Source organism: Equus przewalskii, chromosome 31 (genome assembly GCF_037783145.1).
Source record: "Equus przewalskii isolate Varuska chromosome 31, EquPr2, whole genome shotgun sequence".
Taxonomy (NCBI): Eukaryota; Metazoa; Chordata; class Mammalia; order Perissodactyla; family Equidae; genus Equus; species Equus przewalskii.
The window spans coordinates 6,151,394-6,173,279 of NC_091861.1; the positions used below are offsets into that span (position 1 = coordinate 6,151,394).

General features: G+C 42.4%; 2 protein-coding genes across 5 annotated transcripts in view; one reads left to right on the top strand and one right to left on the bottom strand.

The window, feature by feature from the left end:
* SCCPDH (saccharopine dehydrogenase (putative)) overlaps positions 1-11,181 on the top strand; it is a 39,020-nt gene extending 27,839 nt beyond the window's left edge. For 3 of the 4 annotated variants that reach the window (XM_070602618.1, XM_070602621.1, XM_070602620.1), the window contains 3 exons: positions 7,981-8,092; positions 9,413-9,494; positions 10,545-10,820. In XM_070602618.1, the coding sequence (XP_070458719.1) occupies positions 7,981-8,092; positions 9,413-9,494; positions 10,545-10,650 (300 nt within the window). In that variant the 3' untranslated portion in view covers positions 10,651-10,820. Of the gene's footprint in view, positions 1-7,980; positions 8,093-9,412; positions 9,495-10,544 lie in introns of all 4 variants that reach the window. The other variant, XM_070602617.1, reaches the window with a different exon arrangement.
* A 2,001-nt stretch (positions 11,182-13,182) lies between these two features.
* The window catches only part of KIF28 (Kinesin-like protein KIF28P), a 63,706-nt gene continuing 55,002 nt past the window's right edge, over positions 13,183-21,886 (bottom strand). The window contains 8 exon segments of the mRNA XM_070602616.1: positions 13,183-13,854; positions 15,043-15,233; positions 15,534-15,681; positions 15,938-16,044; positions 16,281-16,447; positions 17,702-17,836; positions 19,084-19,271; positions 19,274-19,363. Coding sequence (XP_070458717.1) covers positions 13,702-13,854; positions 15,043-15,233; positions 15,534-15,681; positions 15,938-16,044; positions 16,281-16,447; positions 17,702-17,836; positions 19,084-19,271; positions 19,274-19,363 — 1,179 coding nt within the window. The 3' untranslated portion in view covers positions 13,183-13,701.

Consider the following 21,886-nt stretch of genomic DNA (forward strand, 5'->3'; position numbering starts at 1 on the left):
CTCTTGCACACACCCTGGATCCCCATGGTGGATAAATTGAATTACTGTCTGTCCAATATCCTCAACAATGTGACTGCTTCGTTTTCTACCGTTTGACTTACAGATCCCAACCCTGAGTCAGGCCTTGGGTCGTCTAGCCTTTATCCCCTTGATACGAGGTACTGCGGGGGAGCATTCCACCGCTGAGGGGAGGCTAGCACCACAAATTCGTGCTTGCCCCTCAGTGGAACTTTTAGCATCACTTGCTGATCCTTTTACTTTTCATTAGTCATCTCTCCATCTCCTCTCAGGGGCTGTTTTCACAATCTGCCCAGCCCGACTCTCTTCCCTATCTGCAGTTATCACAAGTCCCTCTTTACTGATGGGATTGAGAACCCCGTTGTGCACTCCCTCAGATTCCTGTCCTCAGACCTATTGCCATTGCTCCCATCCTCGCTCAGAGAAGTATTCTCCTGTACAAGACTAATCCTGCTGCCTCTGCTCTTTAAAATGCAGGCGTCTTTGTGTGGCAGGTGTGTGGCTAAGTGCTTTACGTTTCATTTAGTCCTCCAACAACCATTTAGGTCAAGGTATTATTATCATCCACTTTTTAAAATTCGGGAAGTAGTCAGAGAGGGTGTTATTTGCCCCAGTTCACATAGCTAGAATGTGGTGGATCCTGGAGTCAAACAGCCTGAGTCTTTACCATTCCTGCTACTTTCGATTAGATTCCCTCCTGACTTCATCAGTTGATCATTCCTTTTCTCTCCTGTAAATTCTCCTCCTCCTCCATACAGCTTCTTTCTCCTCATCCTATAAACATGCCAGTGCCTTTTCCAACCTAAAAAAGAGTCCTCAACCCTTCCTTCACCCTTCACTGTCCCCTTGTTAAAGTCACTATTAGCCTTACAACTGCTAAGTGCATTGCATGCTTTGAAACCTTATTCGTTTATTTTTTTAAAAGATTTTATTTTTCCTTTTTCTCCCCAAAGCCCCCCGGTACATGGTTGTGTATTTTTAGTTGCGGGTCCTTCTAGCTGTGGCATGTGGGACGCTGACTCAGCATGGCCTGATGAGTGGTGCCGTGTCTGCGCCCAAGATCTGAACCGGTGAAACCCTGGGCTGCCGAACTTAACCACTCAGCCACGGGGCTGGCTCCTTTAATCCTCAGTTAGTCTATTCTCTTTGACATTATTGTCCTTGAAATATTCATTTCCCTTGGCTTCTGAGATCATTGCTCTTCAGAGTTTCTGCTCTATTCCTTCTCTTCCTTTGCTGTATCCTCACTTCTTTCTACTTCTTAGATGTTGATCATCCCCAGGGTTCCATCCTTGGCCCACTTCTCGCTCACCCTCCCTAAGTGATCTCACCAGTGCTCTTACAGGCACACTTAGTCTCCAGATTTACATATCCAGCTATTTTACTAGAGGCCTTGACCTGTGTATCCCTCAAGTACTTCAGATTTAACACGTCAAAATCTGAACTTCTTTCCCCCAGACCCTCTTCTTCCTTCTGTATTTCCCATCTCAGTTAGTGACTCTGTCATCTGCCCCGTCACAAACGTAGGCATCATTCTAGATTTTTCTCCAAATCTGTCACAGCTGCCTTGGTTCAGGCTCTTATCTCTCTCTCTTTTTTTTTTCTAATTGTGGTAAAATGCACATAACATAAAATTTATTGTCTAAGCCATTTTTTATTGTTCAGTGGTATCAAGTATATTCATACTGTTATGTAACCATCACTACCGTCCATTTCCAGAATTCTTTTCTCTTGCAAAACTGAAACTCTATACCCGTGAAATAATAACTCCTTTCTCCTCTTCCTCCAGCTCCTGTCTAGCACCATTCTTCTTTCTGTCTCTATGATTTTTGACTAAGTTCCTCATATAAATGGAGTCATACAGTGTTTGTTTTTTTGTGACTGGCTTATTTCACTTAGCGTAATGTCCTCAAGGTTCATCTGTGTTGGAGCATGTGTCAGAATTTCCTTCTTTTTTAAGGCTAAATAATACTCCATTGTGTGTATGTGTATATATGTGTGTGTGTGTGTGTGTGTGTGTGATACACACCACATTTTGCTTATCCATTCATCCTTCCATGGACATTTGGGTTACCTCCACCTTTTGGCTATTGTGAATAGTGCTGCTATGAACATGAGTGTGCAAATATCTCAAGACCATACTCTCAGTTTGTTTGGGTGTATACCCAGAAGTGCAATTGTTGGATCCTATGGTAATTCTATTTTTAATTTTTTGAGGAACCTCCAAACTGTTTTCCACTGCAGCTGCACCATTTTACCTTCCTACCAACTGTGCACAAGGGTTCCAGTTTCTCCATATCCTTGTCAACACGTGTTATTTCCTGTTTGGTTTTTTTTATAGTAGCCATCCTATTGGGGTGAGGTGGTATCTCATTATGGTTTTGATTTGCATTTTCCTGATGATTAGTGATGTAGAACGTCTTTGCATGTGTCTATTGGCCGTTTGTATATCTTCTTTAGAGAAACGTCTATTCAAGTCCTTCACCCATTTTTGAATCGGTTGTTTGTGTTTTTGTTGTCGAGTTTTAGGAGTTCTCTTTATATTCTGGATATTAATACCTTATCAGATAGGTGATTTGAAAATATTTCCTCCCGTTCTTTGGGTTGTCTTTTCACTCTGTTGATAATGCAGGCCCTTATCTCTGGAATGAACTGTGCATAGCTGTCCTGTGATTTCTTTCTAATCCATCTTCCCCCTGCTGTTCAAGAGATCTGTGACACAAATCTGACTCTGTTATCAACTTCTTTAAAATGCTTCCCTGACTTACTGCTTTGGCAGTGATTTTTATCTGGGACTTTATATGTTAGAATCACACAGGGAGCTTTTTTCAAACACGTGTCCTGACCCTAGCATCTGGACATCTGACTCAGTAGGTGTGGGGTGGGGCCTGGAAGTATAGAGCAGTGATTCTTAACTTTGGGAGAGAACCCAAAACTGATGACCAGAGATTTGGGTTTGGTCTAGAATGTGGCTTGGGTATTGGGCTTTTTAAAAGCTCCCCAGTGATGCTAATGTGCTGACAAGTTTGTGAATCCCTGATGTGGAGGTAGGAAGGTTCCATGTCAGGTTTGGGTGATTTTGGTTCACACCCCCAGAGCACCACTGGCTGGAAGTCCATCTCTGGAGGTGTGAGGCCCTTCATGACCTAGTCCTGAATGGCAGATGGGTTTCATTGTTCATGCTAACTATGATTGACTGGTAGTAGCACCCTGGAGACTGTGTTGAAGATTGTTCTAAAGCTGAATGTGTGCCTAGCCTGGGAGAGTTATGATCACGTAGCATGTGTGCCTCAGTCTGGGGAGGGGACAGCTTCTGGCATGTATGTCTGACCTTGTCTGCACTTCTGACGCTGGGGTTAGTGCCACCCCATTCCTCTTCAGTTGTATGTTCTAGCCATGTTAGACTGCGATAGACCAGGCTACTACATCCCTTCTTGCCTTTTTTTTTCCCCAAAGCAGTCCTTGAATTAAAAAAATTAGGAACCACTGGTATAGAAGCAGCGTGAGTTTGAAAAGAAGGAAGAACTTACATTGGTCCTGATTCCAGCCCTGAAATTTAACCAATTGTGATACAGGTTCTTATCGCTGTCCCAGATTTATCATGACCAGGAGAACTGGTTACTCACTCCAGCTAATTCACAAGAGTCTGAGGTATATAAACCAGAATACAGTTAGTTAACTTAGTCAGAACTATATCTATTAGGTAGATAGGATAGTTTCAGGACAGGGCATTGTCCTGCTTGCTGGTTCTCTCCGTTTAAGCAAATTACAGTAGACAAATTATTAACATGGTTTTTTTTTGCTGACTAAGGAATCAGTTTCCACAAGAGATACTGCTGTCAGATGGACTACAGGTACAGTTCAGGTGGCCTGGAAGATATCCTCTCCCTTGGACCATGGTGGACAGGCAAAGCCAACAACTTCTCCCCCGTCTCCCCTTGTCCTTTTCTCTTTTCCGTTCTTCTCTGCTCTTACCCTTCTCTTTCTCCTCTACTTCAGAGGCTGGCCAACACTAATTCTAGGAGATTTAGAGTAGAGTGTACATTCAGGCCTTGAAAGGCCGGGGTGCCATTCTATTATTTTATGATAATTGCTGCTCAGATCTCATGAGCTGACTTACAGTTTATGATTTAATGCCCAAGCGTTTATAAGGCTACATGTTGTGGGATAAAGTGAGAGAAATGGGAACAAGAAGCAGTCATGCCTGAGAAGTCTGCCAGATATCTTGGCACCAAGGAAATCTGCTTGATTTCTTTTGGGAAACTTATCCAACTTGGCTTCCTCCCATTTTCACTTGGAAGTCATCTTCTTTGGTATTGACCTTTGACAGCATATGACCTTAGACATACATGAGTAGCTGATTCTATTGCTTCTTTTAAACAATAGTCATTTAATTTTGGTAAGTGTACTGAAAAGCTCATATCTTTTTCTTTCTTTTTTTTAGTTCCATTTATTTAAACTGAAAAAATTCCAAAATAGTTCACTCATTTCTTCCACCTCCCACCCCCAGCCTTTGGCTGCAACCAGTGTCTGTTCTCTGTATCTGTGAGCTTAGTTTGCATATATATATATGTTTATATTTTTTTAGATTTCACACGTAAGAGAGATCGTGCAATATTTGTCCTTCTCTGACTTATTTCACTTAGCATAACACCCTTGAGGTCCATCCATGTTGTTGCAAATGGCAAGATTTCATTCTTTTTTATGGCTGGATAATATTTTATTGTATTTGTCTCTTCATCCATCGATGGACATGTAGGTTCCATATCTTGGCTATTGTAAATAATGCTGCAGTGAACATGAGGGTGCAGATATGTTGTTGAATTAGTGTTTTCATTTTCTTTAGATAAATACCCAGAAGTGGAATTGCTGGACCATATATATGATAGTTCTATTTTAATTTTTTGAGGAACCTCCATACTGTTTTCCATAATGGCTGTACCAATTTACATTCCCACCACTAGTGCACAAGGGTTCCCTTTCCTCCACATCCTCACGAACACTTGTTATTTCTAGTGGGTTTTTTTGATAATAACCATTGTAACAGGTGTGAGGTGATATCTTATTGTAGTTTTGATTTGCATTTCCCTGATGATTAATGATGTAGAGCATCTTTTCATGTAACCATTGGCCATTTGTATGTGTCTGGGAAAATGTCTAGTCAGATCTTCTGCCTTTTTTCTTTCTTTCTTTCTTTCTTTTTTTTTTGGTAAGGAAGATTGGCACTGAGCTGACATCTGTGCCAGACTTCCTCTAGTTTGTATGTGGGTTACTGCGACAGCATGGCTTGATGAGCGGTGCATAGGTCCATATCTGACATTTGAACCTGTGAACCCCGGGCCACTGAAGCAGAGCGTGTGAACTTAACCACAGTGCCAGCGGGCCTGCCCCTGCCCATTTTTTAATCAGATTGGTTTTTTGCTATTGAGTTGTATGAGTTCTTTATATATTTTGGATAATAGCTCCTTGTCAGATATATGATATGCAACTGTTTTCTCCCATTCAGTAGGTTGCCAGTTCGTTTTGTTGATGATTTCCTTTGCTGTGTGGAAATTTTTTAGTTTTGTGTAGTCCCACTTGTTTATTTTTGCTTTTGGTGTCATATTAAAAAATTCATAACCAAGACCTATGTCAAGGAACCTACTGCCTGTGTTTTCTTCTAGGAGCTTTATGGTTTCAGGTTTGGTTGTCAAGTCTTTAATCCATTTTGAGTTAAGTTTTGTATATGATATAAGATAGTGGTCCACTTTCGTTCTTTTGCATGTGGCTGTCCAATTTTCCCAACACCATTTATTGAAGAGACTGTCCATTCCCCATTTTTATATTCTTGGCTCCTTTGTCATAAATTAATTGATTATATATGCATGAGTTTATTTTCGAGCTCTCTATTCTGCTCATTGATCTTTGTTTTTATGCCAGTACCATACTGTTTTAATTACTATAGCTTTGTAATATAGTTTTAAATCAGGGAGTGTGATGCTTCCAGCTTTGTTCTTTCTCAAGATTGCTTTGGTTCAGGGTCTTTTATAGTTCCATATTAATTTTAGGATTGTGTATTCTATATCTGTGAAAAATACCATTGGAATTTTGATAGGGATTGCATTGAATCTGTTGATTGCTTTGGGTAGTATAGACATTTTAACAGTATTAATTCTTCCAATTCATGAGCATAGAATATCTTTCCATTTATTTCTGTCTTCTTTAATTTCTTTCATTAATGTCCTATAGTTTTCAATATATAAGTCTTTGACCTTTTTGGTTAAAATTTATTCTTAGGCATTTTATTCTTTTTGATGCAATTGTAAATGAGATTGTTTTCTTAAGTTCTGTTATTACTGTATAGAAATGCAACAAATTTTTGTGTATTGATTATGTATCCTGCAACTTTACTGGATTTGTTTATTAGTTCTAACAGTTTTTTGATGTAGTCTTTAGGATTGTCTATATATAACATGTCGTCTGCCAATAGTGACAGTTTTACTTCTTCCTTTCCAATTTGGATGTCTTTTTCTTTCTTTTTGTTGCCTGATTATTCTGGCCAGGACTTCCAATACTATGTTGAATAAAAGTGGCAAAAGTAGGCACCCTTGTCTTGTTCCTGATCTTAGAGGAAAAGCTTTCAGCTTTTTACCATTGAGTTTAATGTTAGCTGTGGGCTTGTCATATGTGGGCTTTATTATGTTGCGGTATGTTCCTGCTTTACCTGCTTTGTTGAGAGTTTTTATCATAAATGGATGTTGAATTTTGTCAAATGCTTTTTCTGTGTTTGTTGAGATGATCATATGATTTTTATCCTTCATTTTGTTTATGTGTTGTATCACACTGACTGATTTGTGGATGTTGAACCATCCTTGCATCCCTGGAATAAATCCCGTTTGATCATGGCATATGATTCTTTTAATGTATTATTGAATTCAGTTTGCAAATATTTTGTTGACAATTTTTCTGTCTATGTTCATCAAAGATGTTGGCCTGTAATTTTCTTTTCTTGTGACAGCCTTGTCTGGTTTTACCTTTAAATGATAGTTTCTCCTTTCTGGGACTACCCTACTTTTCTGTGTAATAAACATCTATTAGAATGTGTGTGTGTGGGGGCGGGGGTGGTGGTGTGTGTGTATTTCAAAACCCTGTGCTCCTCCTCCGTAGATTTATTAATGCCCTCCTCTGACCTAGTCCTGCCTCTTTTAATTCGTATCTATATTGTTACTAGATCTGTTTATATATATATATCTCCCCCACTAAACTGTAAGTTCCAGGAAAGGCAGGAACTGTATTTTATTTATGCCTCAGGGCGTAACCCAGAACCTGACCCTTAGTTGATACTTAATAAATAATTTGTTGACCATGACTAAATTCTTTTTTACCGTATTTCTAAATGAGTGATTGTGAAAGGTGCTTGGATAAGTCTTCTAGAATTTAATTTCCCTGGGACACTGAAGTGGAGCACGCAAACCTAACCACTATGCCACCAGACTGGCCCCTAGAATTTAATTTTTTGAATTGAATTTTTATATCTCCGAGTGAGGCATATATATCTGTGCCCCAGGCCCATATTGCCCTTACTGGCTGACTGTTTTTGTCTTGTCACCTCAAACAGATATCTAAAACCAGATTACCATTTTCTACCACCCTAAAATAAAAACTGCCTCCAGCTTTTCCTCTGAAGCTGCCTGTTTTAATGGTGCTGTCCTTCTTTAAGCCACAAGCTAAGAATCATCTTCACCCCGTCCCTGTTCCTCACCTCCTCCCTCACCCCGTCATCACACCGGTCATCAAAACCTGCGTCTTCAAAGAATTAGCTTTTTGCTCCATGCTTAAAAGATGGCAGGATATTATGGCAGATAGAATATTGATGTTGTTATCTATTGAAAATGTCTCATATGAAGTAGAATGGTAGGTTTTATTGTGTTCAGGGAGGAAATGACATGTCTATTAAATAAAACCTTTGCTTTGTTTTCTCAGATTGATGCCTCGTCATTTACAATGACATTTTTTGGTCAAGGATACAGCCAAGGCTTTGGGCCCGATAAGAACAAACCAAATATCAGAATTTGTACTCAGGTGAAAGGACCAGGTATTTCACGGATGACCTAAGAATGCTTGGGAGTTTTATGTTGTTTTAAGCTATAAAGTGGTATATTATTATAATATATTCTTTTTAAAGCTTAGTTGTTTTAGAAATAAATTTGCACAGATTATTTAAGTAATGATAAATGATTCTGTCAAAAGAAGGATTGAAATTATTGGTATAATCCAGTTTTATTAGTGCCTCTCTCCCTCTGATTTTCTTTTTCAGTATGATTCAATAGTTCTGAATGACAAATTTTAATATTAATAAGACAAGGGGCTGGTTGATGTTTATCTGTTTTATTCTCATACTCAGGGGTCACTTTAAAGCAGTATAATTTTAGCATAAATCAAAGCTGTGATCCAGGGTTTCTTTGGAATCTGTGATCACTCTGACATTGTTTGTAAAATGTGTATGCACATGTACATTTTGGAGAGTAAAAGCTTTTGATAGGTTGTTAAAAGGAACGGTCACTCAAAAAAGTTCAAGAACTTTTGCTGTAGATTTTAGAGACCTATACAGAGACAGTCCCACTTGTGAATTATAGTGTAATTATAAGTTTAATTACTGTCATCCCTGATACATCATAGGGGTCTGTTCTGTAGTTTTAATTAAGCCAGATGGCAAAGATATCTTTGCATCTTGCCTTCTTTTCAAATTCCCACCTGGATTTTTAAGATAAATTGACTATGTTTTTATTATTTGACAGAAATGTAAACATTAATGTTCCACTTTCTTATAGACTTTTTTTAAAGTTATTTCTTCTTAAAATTTGACTTCTTTTAAAGTTACTCAGTTGTTTTTCTTTAAGAAACTGTCTTTTTTTAAAGTGAAGTTTAGTGTATTAATAGAGAAACAAGATCAGTTTAGTGTAGTAACTGAGAAACGAGAAACCAGAATCATTGGCTTTGATTATTGTCACAAGGCAGTGCAGTGTAGTGGGTGAGAGCGTGGACTGGAGCCAGCTGCCTGGCTGCAATTCTGGCTCAGCCACTGCCTAACTTTGTGAGTTTGGATGAGTCGCTTAACCTCTCTATGCCTCAGTTTCCTTATCTGTAAAAGGGGGATAAAAATAATACTAACCTCATATAATTATTAGGAGAATTAAATGAATGTAATAGATTTAGAGCACTTAATACAGCTCCTTACACTTAATAAGTACTGTGTAAATGTTAATTGTTATTTTTGTTATGAAGTGAACAGAGTATTTATTGAGAAAATTCTTTATACCTAGAGTTAGATATAAAACCTACCATTTGATGTTTGGGTGTTGTTGAATGCACACTTCATGAGTACTTCCTTTGTCTTTGATAACTGTTTCCGCAGAGGCTGGCTATGTGGCCACACCCATAGCCATGGTCCAGGCAGCCTTGACTCTCCTAAGTGATGCCTCTGACCTTCCTAAGGCGTAAGTCTGGTTTTCTTCTAATTTGAAGATCTCTTTTGCATCTATGTTATATTTTAGCTTGTTTTGATTCAATTTTCAGGTCTGCACGTAAGCATTTACAGTCCCTTTGATCCAAAGATAGAGGTAAATTAGGATTGTGAGAAGGACAATTCCTTATTGGCCTCTGGGAACAATGCAGAGGTAAATGAGAGGAGACAGAAAAGTTTGAGAGCCATGTAAGTTGGCTTTGGTTCCTTGTGAAAATAGCTCAAGTCCAGGGCCCATTACTCAAAAAAGGTCCCCGCTGTTAAGTAGTATTCACAGGACTCCCATCATTGCAGACCATACAGCTGGCAATGGGACCCTGACACCAGCGTGAACTGATTTATGGTCTCCTGGCTAGGTGTTTGTCGAGTGGACTGTCTTACTGGAGCCTTTAGCTGTTGCCCTAAAAGTAGGCCAGCTTTACAAATGAGCATAGGCCTGTAGGCTTAGAAATAAAAGAATTTAGGTATGACCGAAACAATATTAAGTAATAAACATAAAAATTGTACAGAGCAAAACCTAATTAAATTTTTTCAAATACTTGTATACCCTTTGAAAATATTTAGCATTTTATAAATGTTAGCCATTACATTTAAAGAAACTTCTTTTTTAACCAGTTTAAGTCTTGTTTGTGGTTTATTGATAATTGAGTACTCAGATTTATTTCACTTAGGTCCTTATTTCCTCCTCCTGGGTCTGAGGACTGTCTGTATGAACAGCAGCAGGTACTCGGGTTGGTGACCCTCAGTGTGTCCCTCGAACACACCGGTATATGGAAACAGTCCCATTAGTCGCTGAACCCATCTAGAGGGGTTTGCTGGGGCGCTGGTTTCCTCCTGAGTAAAGCTACTTGCTTATTTAGCTGGTTTTAGGAATGGAACCAAAACTGGTCCATGATGGAATCAGGACTCAGGTTTTCATGAGCTCTGCAGTGATTTGATAGCTAGTCTTCCAGCAGATCACACGAGCAGAGGAAAGGGCGGGCGATGGGCTTTGTGCACTTTTCATCTTGTTATTGTCTTACAGGGGCGGGGTCTTCACACCTGGAGCAGCTTTCTCCAGAACAAAGTTGATTGACAGACTCAACCAACGTGGCATTGAATTTAGTGTCATTAGCAGCTCTGAAGTCTAAACATTTACAGAATTAACCAAAGTCATAAAATGCATGAATTAACAGCTTTTTTATTTGATATTTGAAATTCTTCTATAAGCCTGTCTGACTGTATGTGGAAAAGATTGTCAAATTTAAAATGTGTACACATTAAAAGCAGGAAATTGTACTAGCTTACCCTAAATTTCAAATCTTAGATGATTCTGTGATTTTATTGCTTGTGAGAGAGAACTGATATTTGACTGACTTTTTCATTGAAGAATGCATGGTCGGTGTTTATAAGTAAGCTGGCAGATTAGAGGGCGGGGAGGGTATGTCTGTATGCGTTGCTCACAGATTCCTTGATGAGGTGCCCAGGCTTGTTCTGTAAGGCAGTCCCTGCTGCTTCCTTCCATGCTACTGAGTGGGATCTCACTTTCTGGTGAGTTTCCCTGTCAATTCTGTGGGCCTTTGCCAGATGAAACTGTATTCTTTTGCTATTTTAGCCTAGTTTTTGCCTATCTATGCTGACTGCTTTTGGACTAAGTTGAGTAATAAAGGGTTGTCAGTTGAGTGGTGGTTTTGTGTTTGGGTCCCCCTGGGTATTTGAGTCGTGGTAGCAATGTGCTTCCTGAGCCGTCTGACCTGTGTACCGTGAATGATTGGGCTTGTCATTCGTCCCCCTGCTTCTGTACCTGTGATTAGTTGTAAGGATACAGCTGGTTATTTTCTATTGATTTTCACTGCCTAAGCAGAATTTTTGTCTAATTTACTTTTCATATTTTAACTAGGTTTTCTGTCGATGCCCTAAAATAAGGCAAAGGACTTCTCCTTTTGTAATAAGCATATAATAAACACATACACAGTGTTCTGTGCTGTTCATTACATAAAGAGGACAGCCACTACCTTTATGAAACTTCTACTCTGCGATGAGAGGCGTGACATAGATAGGAATATTATTTGTGTGGGGAGACCCTCTGTGCTGCCTACAGAAGAAAGAAGGTCTCCAGCTTGAAGAGGGAGACTCTTGGTGGTAGTTCGTCCTCACTTTGCTCCCTCTGTCCAGGGCTGGTGTGGATCTGGTCTCAACTCTGCCCTAATTTGTGGGACCTTAGAAAAGTTTTTATCATCTCTAAAATGAGATGATACAGGGGCAGCAGATCTCATGACTAGCTGTGTATCAGAATCTCATAACAATAGGTTCCCCAGTGGACCCCAGTGGTTTGCATTTAGGAGATCTGGAGATTGGGGCCTCGGAATCTGGCTTAGATCTGCATTTGGGAGCCACTGGGGAGGCTAAATGTTGGATAAGCAGTCTTCCCAGCTTTGCAGTGAATGCTGTGTTCTGCTCCAGCGTTGACACTGATGTATGACAGCCTGTGTGACCCCGTCCTCCAGCTTGAGATACAAGTGTGTCTCGTTCTAATTTTCTTTTTAACCCTTCAAGTCTCCACCTGTTCTCATTTACAGAAAGTATATTACTTGTTTGAGGCAAGGAATACACTATCTGCAAATTGTCCAAGAACTTTGAGGCTCAGTCCAGGAGGGAGAAGCCGTTCCTGCTTCCCGTGGCCTCGCTGCTATTCTGCCTCACTGACAGGCTTTCTGGGATTCCGTGAGGCTTTGCTGACCCCTGTCCCTGCCAGCACCACAGGGAGCTTCATGCTTGGGCTCCACAGTTCCAGGTTCTTTTCAGTTCATGTGTGGATGCTCAGTCAGGACCTGAGCTGCAGGCACAATCCAGGCCTCTCCCATAAGCTGTTGGGCCCTGATATTTAGCTGAAACGACCAGCCCAGATCCCCCACCTTCCCAGGGAGAGTCCTTCCTGGAGCCCTTGATAGCTTTTCCTGACAGGAGAGTTTCAGCATCATCCCATTTGATTTCCCTGCCTTCCTATTTCAGGGAGCCGGGATTGGGTTGTCACCTCTATTTCTTCCATCCTGGTTTCTTATGCCAGTCAGTGCAGCCGCTCCCTGGGATAGTCCTGCATGTTAAGGCAGCAGACCACGGTGGGTAGGAATGCAGTCTCTCGAGTGAGCCCACGGCCTACTCGCAGTGGCCTGGACAAACCTCACTTATTTAACCTTTAAAGCCTCAAAACAGGGGAAATAATAGTGTCGAACACATAGCATTATGGTGAGAATTAAATAAGCTAACAGATGTTGAGCATTTGGATTAGTGCCTGGCACATGGTAAGCACGCATTAAGTCTCACTGCTGTTGTCATTATTAGGAGTCTCCTTGGTCACAAAAGGTTTCTTCACAGTCTTTCCCCAGAGCGCTCAGTGCCTGTCAGTCTTACCTAAGACCCATCAGTCAATTCTTTGTGGACTCGAGATCCCTTAGAGATGGACTGACCCCTGGCAGGTCTCACCAACACTCAAACTCTGCAGCCCCAGGCCCCTGTGCCCAATGGATCCCACAGTACAGGCACTAACACTGCTAAGTGGATTGTATGTATTTAAAATAAACCTGTGAAGACAGAAAATAAGTGGAGGTAGAATATCAAATTTGTTCAGAGCCAGCATACAAAGTGAGGGGCGTGAAATAACCATTGTCTCTAGCTCTCACAGCAAGAAATTTATCAAAAGAGCTTTATTTGAAGTTTCAAACTGTTTATTGTGAAAATATTAATGGCAAATGCTTATTGATTGACTCTGGGTGCCAGGCACTGTTCTAAGCACTTTATATTCCTTTGTATACATTAACCATCTGCAGTAAGTACTCTTATTTCCATATAACAGATAGGGAAGGAGAGGCTTAGAGAGGGCACATCTTTTGCCCCAAATCACACAATTGAGAAGTGATGGATTTAACTCCAGGCAGTCCGATCCCAGAACTGAGAGCCCTAACCATTCACCTCCAGTAACCACCTCACCTTCACCCTGGATACAGATTCATTTTTACATGATTTTAGATCAGATTGAAGGAGAGGAGTTTTGCTTAAAAATGGTAGAAGAATTAGGTTGAGTAAGTAGTGAAAGAGTTGGATATGTTGAGTCCACTATTCAGCTCTGATCGCCAAGTTAAATAAGCTCATTAGCTGCACAAATAATCTTCACAGCTCAAATGTTTTCAGTTGGTGTATCTTCTTTATTCGACACGCAGTAAACATTCCCTCTTCTTTTTCACTATAAGAGTAACATCATTTTTCAGTTTCCACAAGCTGGATTCAAGTAGGTCCCCAAAGTCCTTTAGCATTTGTGACTGTTGGTGTACAAATGGTCGAAGCATTTGATCGTCTTCCTAAAAAATAAAAGAAAGAAAAAGAATGATAGTAATAGACTGATGTCATTAGAGTGAAAATAGCGTGTGTGCACGAGGGGGTGCCCACGAAGTTCTCCCTTTGGACTAGAAGGCTGCTTTTGAGAGTTGTCAGCAGAGGCAGTAGGTCCTCGAGAGCATGTGCAGTTCCAGGAAGGCCGCCGTAGTTAGTGCCAGCGGGCAGACTGGTGAGGTAGTCCATGTACTTCAGATTGGAATGGGATATATTCTTTTAATACTGTGCAAGTTCCAAGGTTTGCAAAGGACTGTGTGGGATGGGGATTCTCCCATTAGTCGGGTTGCCTGATGTCTCCTCTGCTCCGTGGGAGCAGGTATCCCTGGGAAGGAATTTATAGGAACGTCTGTGGGCCACAGTGTCAGTGACCAATGGTGGGGGAGGTGGTGACAATGCTTACTGAGAAGGGAGCGGGCAGAGGGCAGATAGTGTGTCATGGCATCTCATTTTAGTTTCCATTTCCCTGATTAGTAGTGAAATGCTTGCTCAGGTCTTTTGCCCATTTTTCCTAATGTGTTTTCCAACATGTTGTCTTTTTCTTATTTTAAAAGTAGTTGTTTATGTATTTTGGATACTAATCTTTGATGATAAATAATACAAGTAGATTCTCCCAGGCTCTGGGTTATTTTAAACTTTATTTGTAATGTCTTTTATCTAACCAGTTTTCATTCTTTTTTATTGTGAGATATACATACAAAAGAGTATGTGTGGGTACAGTGAGGGTGAGCACCCCTGCTCAGGAAACAGCTCTGCCTGTCGAGCTCCTCCTTGTCATCCCCTCCCCTGCTTTTTTCTGCATCTATTGAAGTAATCATGAATTTTCTCCTATAATATCTTAATGTGATGAATTATATCTGTTTGGTTTTATAACGATAAACTGATCTTGCATTTCTGGGATATTCTGTATATCATAAGGTGAATGAATGTCAGCCCTGCAATGGCCATGGCTGCTTGGAACCAGGCAGATGTCCACTGGATGAAAAAGCAAGAGCACAGGTGGATGGAGGCCTGAGAGAGCAGTAGACTCACACTGTTGCTCCACATGCTCTTCTGCTTAAATACACGCGTCCCCACGCACAGGCAATGCAGTTATATCAAATAGCTAAATTTAATGGAAAGAAACTCCTTTTGCTCCCAGGATTCTGGTTACTTACAGGAGGTTTATAAAGTCTCAGTCGGAGAAACTGCCCTCTTGCCATGTTCATGCTTTGGTAGAACACCTTGAGAGCTTTGGCAAATTCTCTGTCATAGCTGGCTTGCTGGCTGCACACTTGATTAATATCTCTGGCTGCTGGCAATTGCTCTGTCATCCCGGTTACCTTCAGGGTATTGGAAGGCTTATGTGCTAAGGTGGAAAGAAAAGATGACATCTATTTATCCACCTGGTTACTTATCCAGGTATTTATGCATTTGTTTATCTTGGTGGCATTTTACTGCATCAGCATTTATCAGGGACCAGTTTGGACCCATCCAAAGAAATCTTACAAGGCAGAAGGAAAAAAAAAGTTCTTCGTTTTTTTTTTTTTAATGAAACAAGATATAGATTAACTCATTAAAAAATCCACTTCTTAGAAAGACAAATACTCCTTGCAGATGTAGGAGTTCACAGATAGACTAAACCACCAAGACTCGAGCAGCCTCTCACCTTGTTGACTAGATCCAGTTTTCTCAAGTGATGCTTTGAGAAGCACATTTTCCTCTCTAAGCGCTCTATTAATGTTTCTGAGGAGCTCTGTCTCCTGTTCTAACTTGAGCAGCTTCAGATAGAGTTCTGATATCTGGTTCGATGTACTCTACAAAAAACATGTCAGTTTAGCCTTTTGCTGGATTATTTGCATTTCCTTTGAGACTGACAGTTTTTACTACCACATGAAAACTAAGGGGAATGGGGGGGGCGCTGCAGTGAGCAGGGTCAAAGCCCCTCAGGGTATACAGGAGTAAATCTAGAAAACGTCTCTTAAGAAGAAGGAACATTGATGATTCCCAGGCTGTCCTCTGAGATCTTCTAGTCATCAGTGACATCAATTTAATGTCCATAAATGTACACACCTTGCCTGTATCCATCACGGTGGAAATTTTCTTGGTGTCCACCATGATGTGGCCTTCACCTGTGGTCATGAGGTCTGGCTCACAGCAGCTCCGTTCGGCACAGCCTTCTACAGTGCGGAGGAGACACCGTTAAGGAAAGAAACGTCTCAGTTGTCCAGCCCCAGTGTTGTGTGAGGAGATGTTTAAACCAAGTAATCAATCACCTGTGGACTAGAACCCAGGGACCAGGAGAAGATGGCCCTTGGCCACTGCTGTTAAGACCCTGACCACCTCCCTCCACCTCCTCTGCAGCCCTAGATATACTGACATGAAATCTGATTGAAGAATGCAATAAATATGGTACCTTGAAGACCCCATAAATCAACAATGAGAGCATTTGTCTGTAAATAATTCAGAAACTCCTGAGATGCATTTAAGGCCGTAAATTGCACAGTCTCTTCAATTTGGGGATTCACAGTTTTCCATACAGGCTTGGTATATAAAGTGTTTGGAAGATCATAAATTCTGTACCTGAGAAAAGACCATAAAACATAATTTAAAACCAAAAGGGACACATTTGTAAAGAAAAAGATCAGATAAGCCAAAGAATTATAGCCTGCATGGGTTAGTCGGTAAAAGCTGACTTGTAATTGATTCTCATGATTACTACCTCCAACATCTCAGCTATTCGACATGAGCCTCATCACTGCATAGATCATATCAAATGTCTAACAAAAGAGGAAAACGGGCTGGCCCCGTGGCCGAGTGGTTAAGTTCACACACACTGCTTCGGCAGCCTGGGGTTTCACTGGTTTGGATCCTGGGCGCGGACATGGCACCACTCATCAGGCCATGCTGAGGTGGCATCCCACATGCCACAACTAGAAGGACCCACAGTTAAAATATACAACTACATACTGGTGAGACTTGGGGAGAAAAAGCAGAAAAAAAAAAAAAGATTGGTGGCAGTTGTTAGCTCAGGTGCCAACCTTTAAAAAAAAAGGGGGGGTTGAGAAACACTTTCTACCTACATAATCTAAAATTGTTCATTTTCCATGTCAGGTGGTGGTTTGGTTTTTGTCCTTCAAAGTCTCCTTTTCTTTATTGCTTTATCTCTTCATAGCCTTTTAGTCTAATTAGTTTAAGCATATCTGGCACTCTGCCATATTGTAGTACAGTCCTTTTGTTCCCAACTCAAAAAAAAAATTCTACTTAGATAATACAGTTTTACTGGATATTCTTATTTTTTTTTTTTAGGATTTGCACCTGAGCTAATATCTGTTGCCAGTCCTCTTTTTCTTTTCCTCCTTCTTTTCCCCAACCGCATCCCCCCCCCCAGTACGTAGTTGTATATCCTAGTTGTGAGTGCCTCTGGTGTGGCATGTGGGATGCCATCTCAACATGGCCTGACGAGCGGTGCCATGTCCGTGCCCAGGATCCGAACCGGCGACACCCTGGGCCGCCAAAGCGGAGCGCGCCAACTTAACCACTGGGCCACGGGGTTGGCTCCCTGGATATTCTTTTTCATAATTAAAATTTATGACTATTGTTTCAATCACTTCAAAGATCAGTAAACATTGATCGCAGTCCAGCGACCTGGAGGGACTTGCAGCTTCCCTATTAAAAACAGGTGAGGGAAATAGTCATTTTGGGGTTGAGCAAGGAGAGAAACTTAAGAAAACTTCATGATAAACTCAGTTTTAAAACTTGAAGAAAGACTCCCTTCCCCTGGAGCCCCCAAGGTGGGTGGTTTGTGCACAGCCACTCTACAGGGCAGGCTGGTACCCAATCTGAACACCCCGCTCTGCGTCTTCCTTTAGCCACTTGGCGCCAAGGCATCGCACAATGCGAATCTGGAAATCCATCCTCTTGCCCAGCAGCTCCAAAGGGTCAATGACCACATCCTCCTCACCACATGCTCTACAAACAGAAGAGGTGAACATTGATCACAGGTTAGCCTGGGCCCGAGCAAGTTAGGACTGTGATGGCAAAGGGAATTACATAGACTCCGTAAGAGATGGCTGAGTTCGCTGAAGGAGAAATAGTAACATTATCAGCTTACAGAATTCATTCATTCAAGAGACACTTCACAAGAAACCAGTCCCCTGCTGGTACTTCAAGGTAAGATAGGGACATTCTCAGGGCGCTCACAGCCTTCTCCAGGAGGAGACGGGAGTATCACAGCTTCGTGCAGTAAATGCACTCAGACATGGGTGCTAAACGAGCATTAAAGATGGAGGTAGGTTCTCAGTGGGACAGAGGCTGCCCAGATGCAGTCTCGAGGTGTCAGTTTTCTTGGTGAATTCTTCATAATCCAGTCAACTCTAGGCCTACAAGCTCGAAAACTGATCTTGACAGCTTTCCAATGGGGACCTCTCTCACATCGACCAAACTCCTAAAGACTGGAACCTATAAACTAGAATGCTCCTGTATTAATTTGCTGTGGGGAATATAACCGTCAGGCAGCCAAGACGCCCGAGGTAGCCAAATGACCAGAAAGTTGCTTGGAGTCCCAGTAAAGGCAGTGAACCAATGGTCAGGGTGGTCTCTCAGTCACAGGACCTTATGGTTCTCTTGCTCCCTTCTTGAGCCTATTTCCTCTTCAGAAAAACAAAAACATTTCAGTCGGTGCCTCTGAGGACCCCCGTGCCAGCCTCTTTGCTTAGAACTGCTAAGAAACTAGCTTTTGTAAAAACTGCCTGACTGCCTATGGCCTAAAGAGAGAAAACAGATGAGCTATTCGGAGAGGAGGGTAACAGGTAATGGAGCAGAGTTAAAACAAAGCCTGTGCCCACGGAAAGATCAGATAACGGCATAGAATGAGGCCAGACAACAAATACACCTCAGTCCCTGCCTTGAGAAGAGGAGCAAAGAAATGATCAGAGCGTGTACCAAGGAGCGGGAGAGGGTGAGCTGGAAGATTGGCTTTCCGCTCCTGGTTGCTGGGCCTCATCAGCAGGGATTTTAAATATTTCAGGTCAGCTGATTTGGCTACCATGGCAAAAATCAGATTCGGTGAGGTCAAATCATGAATGAATAAGTTCATTCATTTGTCTCATGAATGACCTCTTCGGGGTGCAAAGTTGACCACCCCCTCCAGAAGAACCCAGGCTTGAGATGAGTTTTCCATGTTTGACAGAACTAGGCAAGGGGGAGGAGATACCTACTGTCCTGTCGGGGAGCAGGGGCTTATGTGGATATGCAACACTGCCTCCTCCAGCCCGTCGCAGTTCAGAAACTCTACTTGCTCCTCAAGCTTCATGCAGTAGGCAAGCGACTGAAGCCAGATGTGAGCTGAGCCCAAGTGGATGACCTCGAGAGGATCCCAGAAAGGGTCATCTTCCTGAGCTACGTTACGTGGCTGTCTTCTCCATCTAGAAAGCGCTGGTAAAGCTCCTCCATTAGGAATTTCCTATTGATAAACTTGGCTTTTGACCAAATCCACACCTGGAAATACAAAGGTCACTCACCAATATTTGATTTCATCTGTGGCTCTTCAAGTCATTTCTATGATTTTTCCCAGTGTGCCCCCTGTGGGCTGGGTTTTGGGTACCCAAGACCACATAACACTCTCATCAAACAGCTTTGGTGAGGTCCTTCAAGAGCACCATGTTCTTCCTGGACCTATTACTTCAGCATCGCTTGAGTTGCTGGAGTCCAGGAAATGACTTAGAGGAGATGATGAAGGAGTTAGAAAACAGACCCTCCTAGGAGAAATGAAGGTTTGCGGCTTGTGGTACACAGAAGAATGGCCCTCAAAGATGTCCATGTCCCAGTCTCTGGAGCCTGTGAATATGTTACTTTACCTAGCAAAGGGGAAACAAGGCTGCAGATGGAATTAAGTCTGCTTATCAACTGACCTTGGATTACAGGGAGATTGCCTTGGATTATCTAGGTGGGCCGAATGTGGGCCTTAAATGTGGAAGAGGAAGCAGAAGAGGGTCAGAGAGAGCACGATGGTGATGGAAGCAGGGCAGGAGAGATGCTGTGTGGCTGACCTTGGAGATGAAGGAAGGGGCCGTGACCCAAGGAATGTTGGCAGCCCTCTAGAAGCTTGAGAAAGCGAGGAAACAGCTTCTCCCTTGCACCTCCAGAAAGCAAGGCAGCCCAGCTGCCACTGTGCTCGTAGCCAGGGAGGTGTGTGTCGGACTGTAGCCTACAGAACCGTAGGATGATAAACTTGTGCACTCACACCCGTGAGCAGGAAGCCCAGGACAAGGCCTGCCACTGGTGAGGGACCGGGCCTCTGCATGAGCATGGCTAGCGATGAGCATAATCTGCAGGATGAGGGATTCAAGTTAGACAGAAAATTTCTTGACCAATGATGTCACGTCGGAAGTGGTAACCAGGTAAAAATAGCAACTCCTCCTCTGAGCAATTTGGAAAAAAACCTAAAAAACTGACAGATAAGTCATTCTCTCTTAGTGTTACGTGTCTTCATAGAAAGGACCTCCTCTAGACACTAAAAAGCCTTCATTCCTTTTCTGTTTTCTCAAGTAAATTGAAGAACACAGTGCTCCTCTCCCAGAGGCGTCATAAAGGCAAAATGAGAACCTGGCTGTGGCATATATTATGGGCAGCAGAGTGCAACAGGAATTCTAGTGGGTTCTGAGACCTTCAGGCTAGGGAACTAAGATAGTGGGAATCAAGCTAATGAGATCAGTGGACAGAGCGCAGGCCTGGGACAGATAGAAGCGATGGCACCCTTGGCAGGTCAGCGAGGCTCTGTGGGACCCTTCCTCCCGGGGTGGCCCTGCAGGGCAGGAGCAGACACTCTGGCCGGAAGTGCCTGTCACCTGAGCCGACACTTGGGCAGGTGCTGCTGAAAAGTAACCTCAAGCTGGCAGCATTTCCAGTTCAGAAGACCCTCCCCAGCCTCACATCGCCTGGGCTCGCTCCTCAGCTTCTCCTTGATTTGCGACTCTGATAGTCACACAAAACTGCCCACAGGCACTCTTTCCTCCCAACAGCTGCGGCAGTGTTCACCGCCCAAGGGGTCCCAGGGCAAACATTTACAAGGTCAGCCACCAAAGGAGTGCCATTCGTGTCTGTGCCTGGGACCCGCTGCTGCTCGCCGCCAGTCTTTCCTTTAGCCTTCAAATCACACACATGTTCCAAGAAACCACCAGGAGTTACTGCCAGCCTTTCAGAGGCTCCTGAGGAAGGTGGAGCTTAATTTGAGGAAAGGTCACTGGTACTTTTAAAAGATAAAAATGGACAACCTTAAAGATGACAGATCAGTAAGACTACTCACTGCGTGAGAAAAAAGAAAAATAGGAAAAAATTGCGTAAAAGTAATTAGGGCACAAAACCTTAAAAGTGAACCCAGGGGCTGGCCCAGTGGCGCAGCGGTTAAGTTCACACGTTCCGCTTCTCGGCGGCCCGGGATTGGCCGGTTCAGATGCCGGGTGTGGACATGGCACCGCTTGACACACCATGCTGTGGTAGGTGTCCCACGTATAAAGTAGAGGAAGATGGGCACGGATGTTAGCTCAGGGCCAGTCTTCCTCAGCAAAAAGAGGAGGATTGGCAGCAGTTAGCTCAGGGCTAATCTTCCTCAAAAAAATAAAAAAAGAACCCAGTGGGGTTTACCCAGGAGCAGTCCTGTCACTCAGTTGTCCGTGACTGTGACAGGGATGTCACGCTGAAGGAAGAAAACAAAATGTCCCCAGGCCCTCAGCTCTCACACCACACGCTCAAGAATCAAATGTAACACCGTCGTGCCGTTCTATTTCTGGTAACGGCTGGGTGTGTTAGGTAACCCTTCTGCTAACAATAAACAAGGCTGAATAAAGTAGTTTCCAAGTCACCTTAAACTGTAGTAAGAAATAAACAATAAAAAATGGAATAATATGGAAAACAGATTTTAAAAATTAAAAATCTCCTTAAAACAAGATCAGACAAGACAGTAGGAAACTGCCAGACCAAATTCTGGGGGACACCTGGCCCCAAAGAGGCATATAGAATATT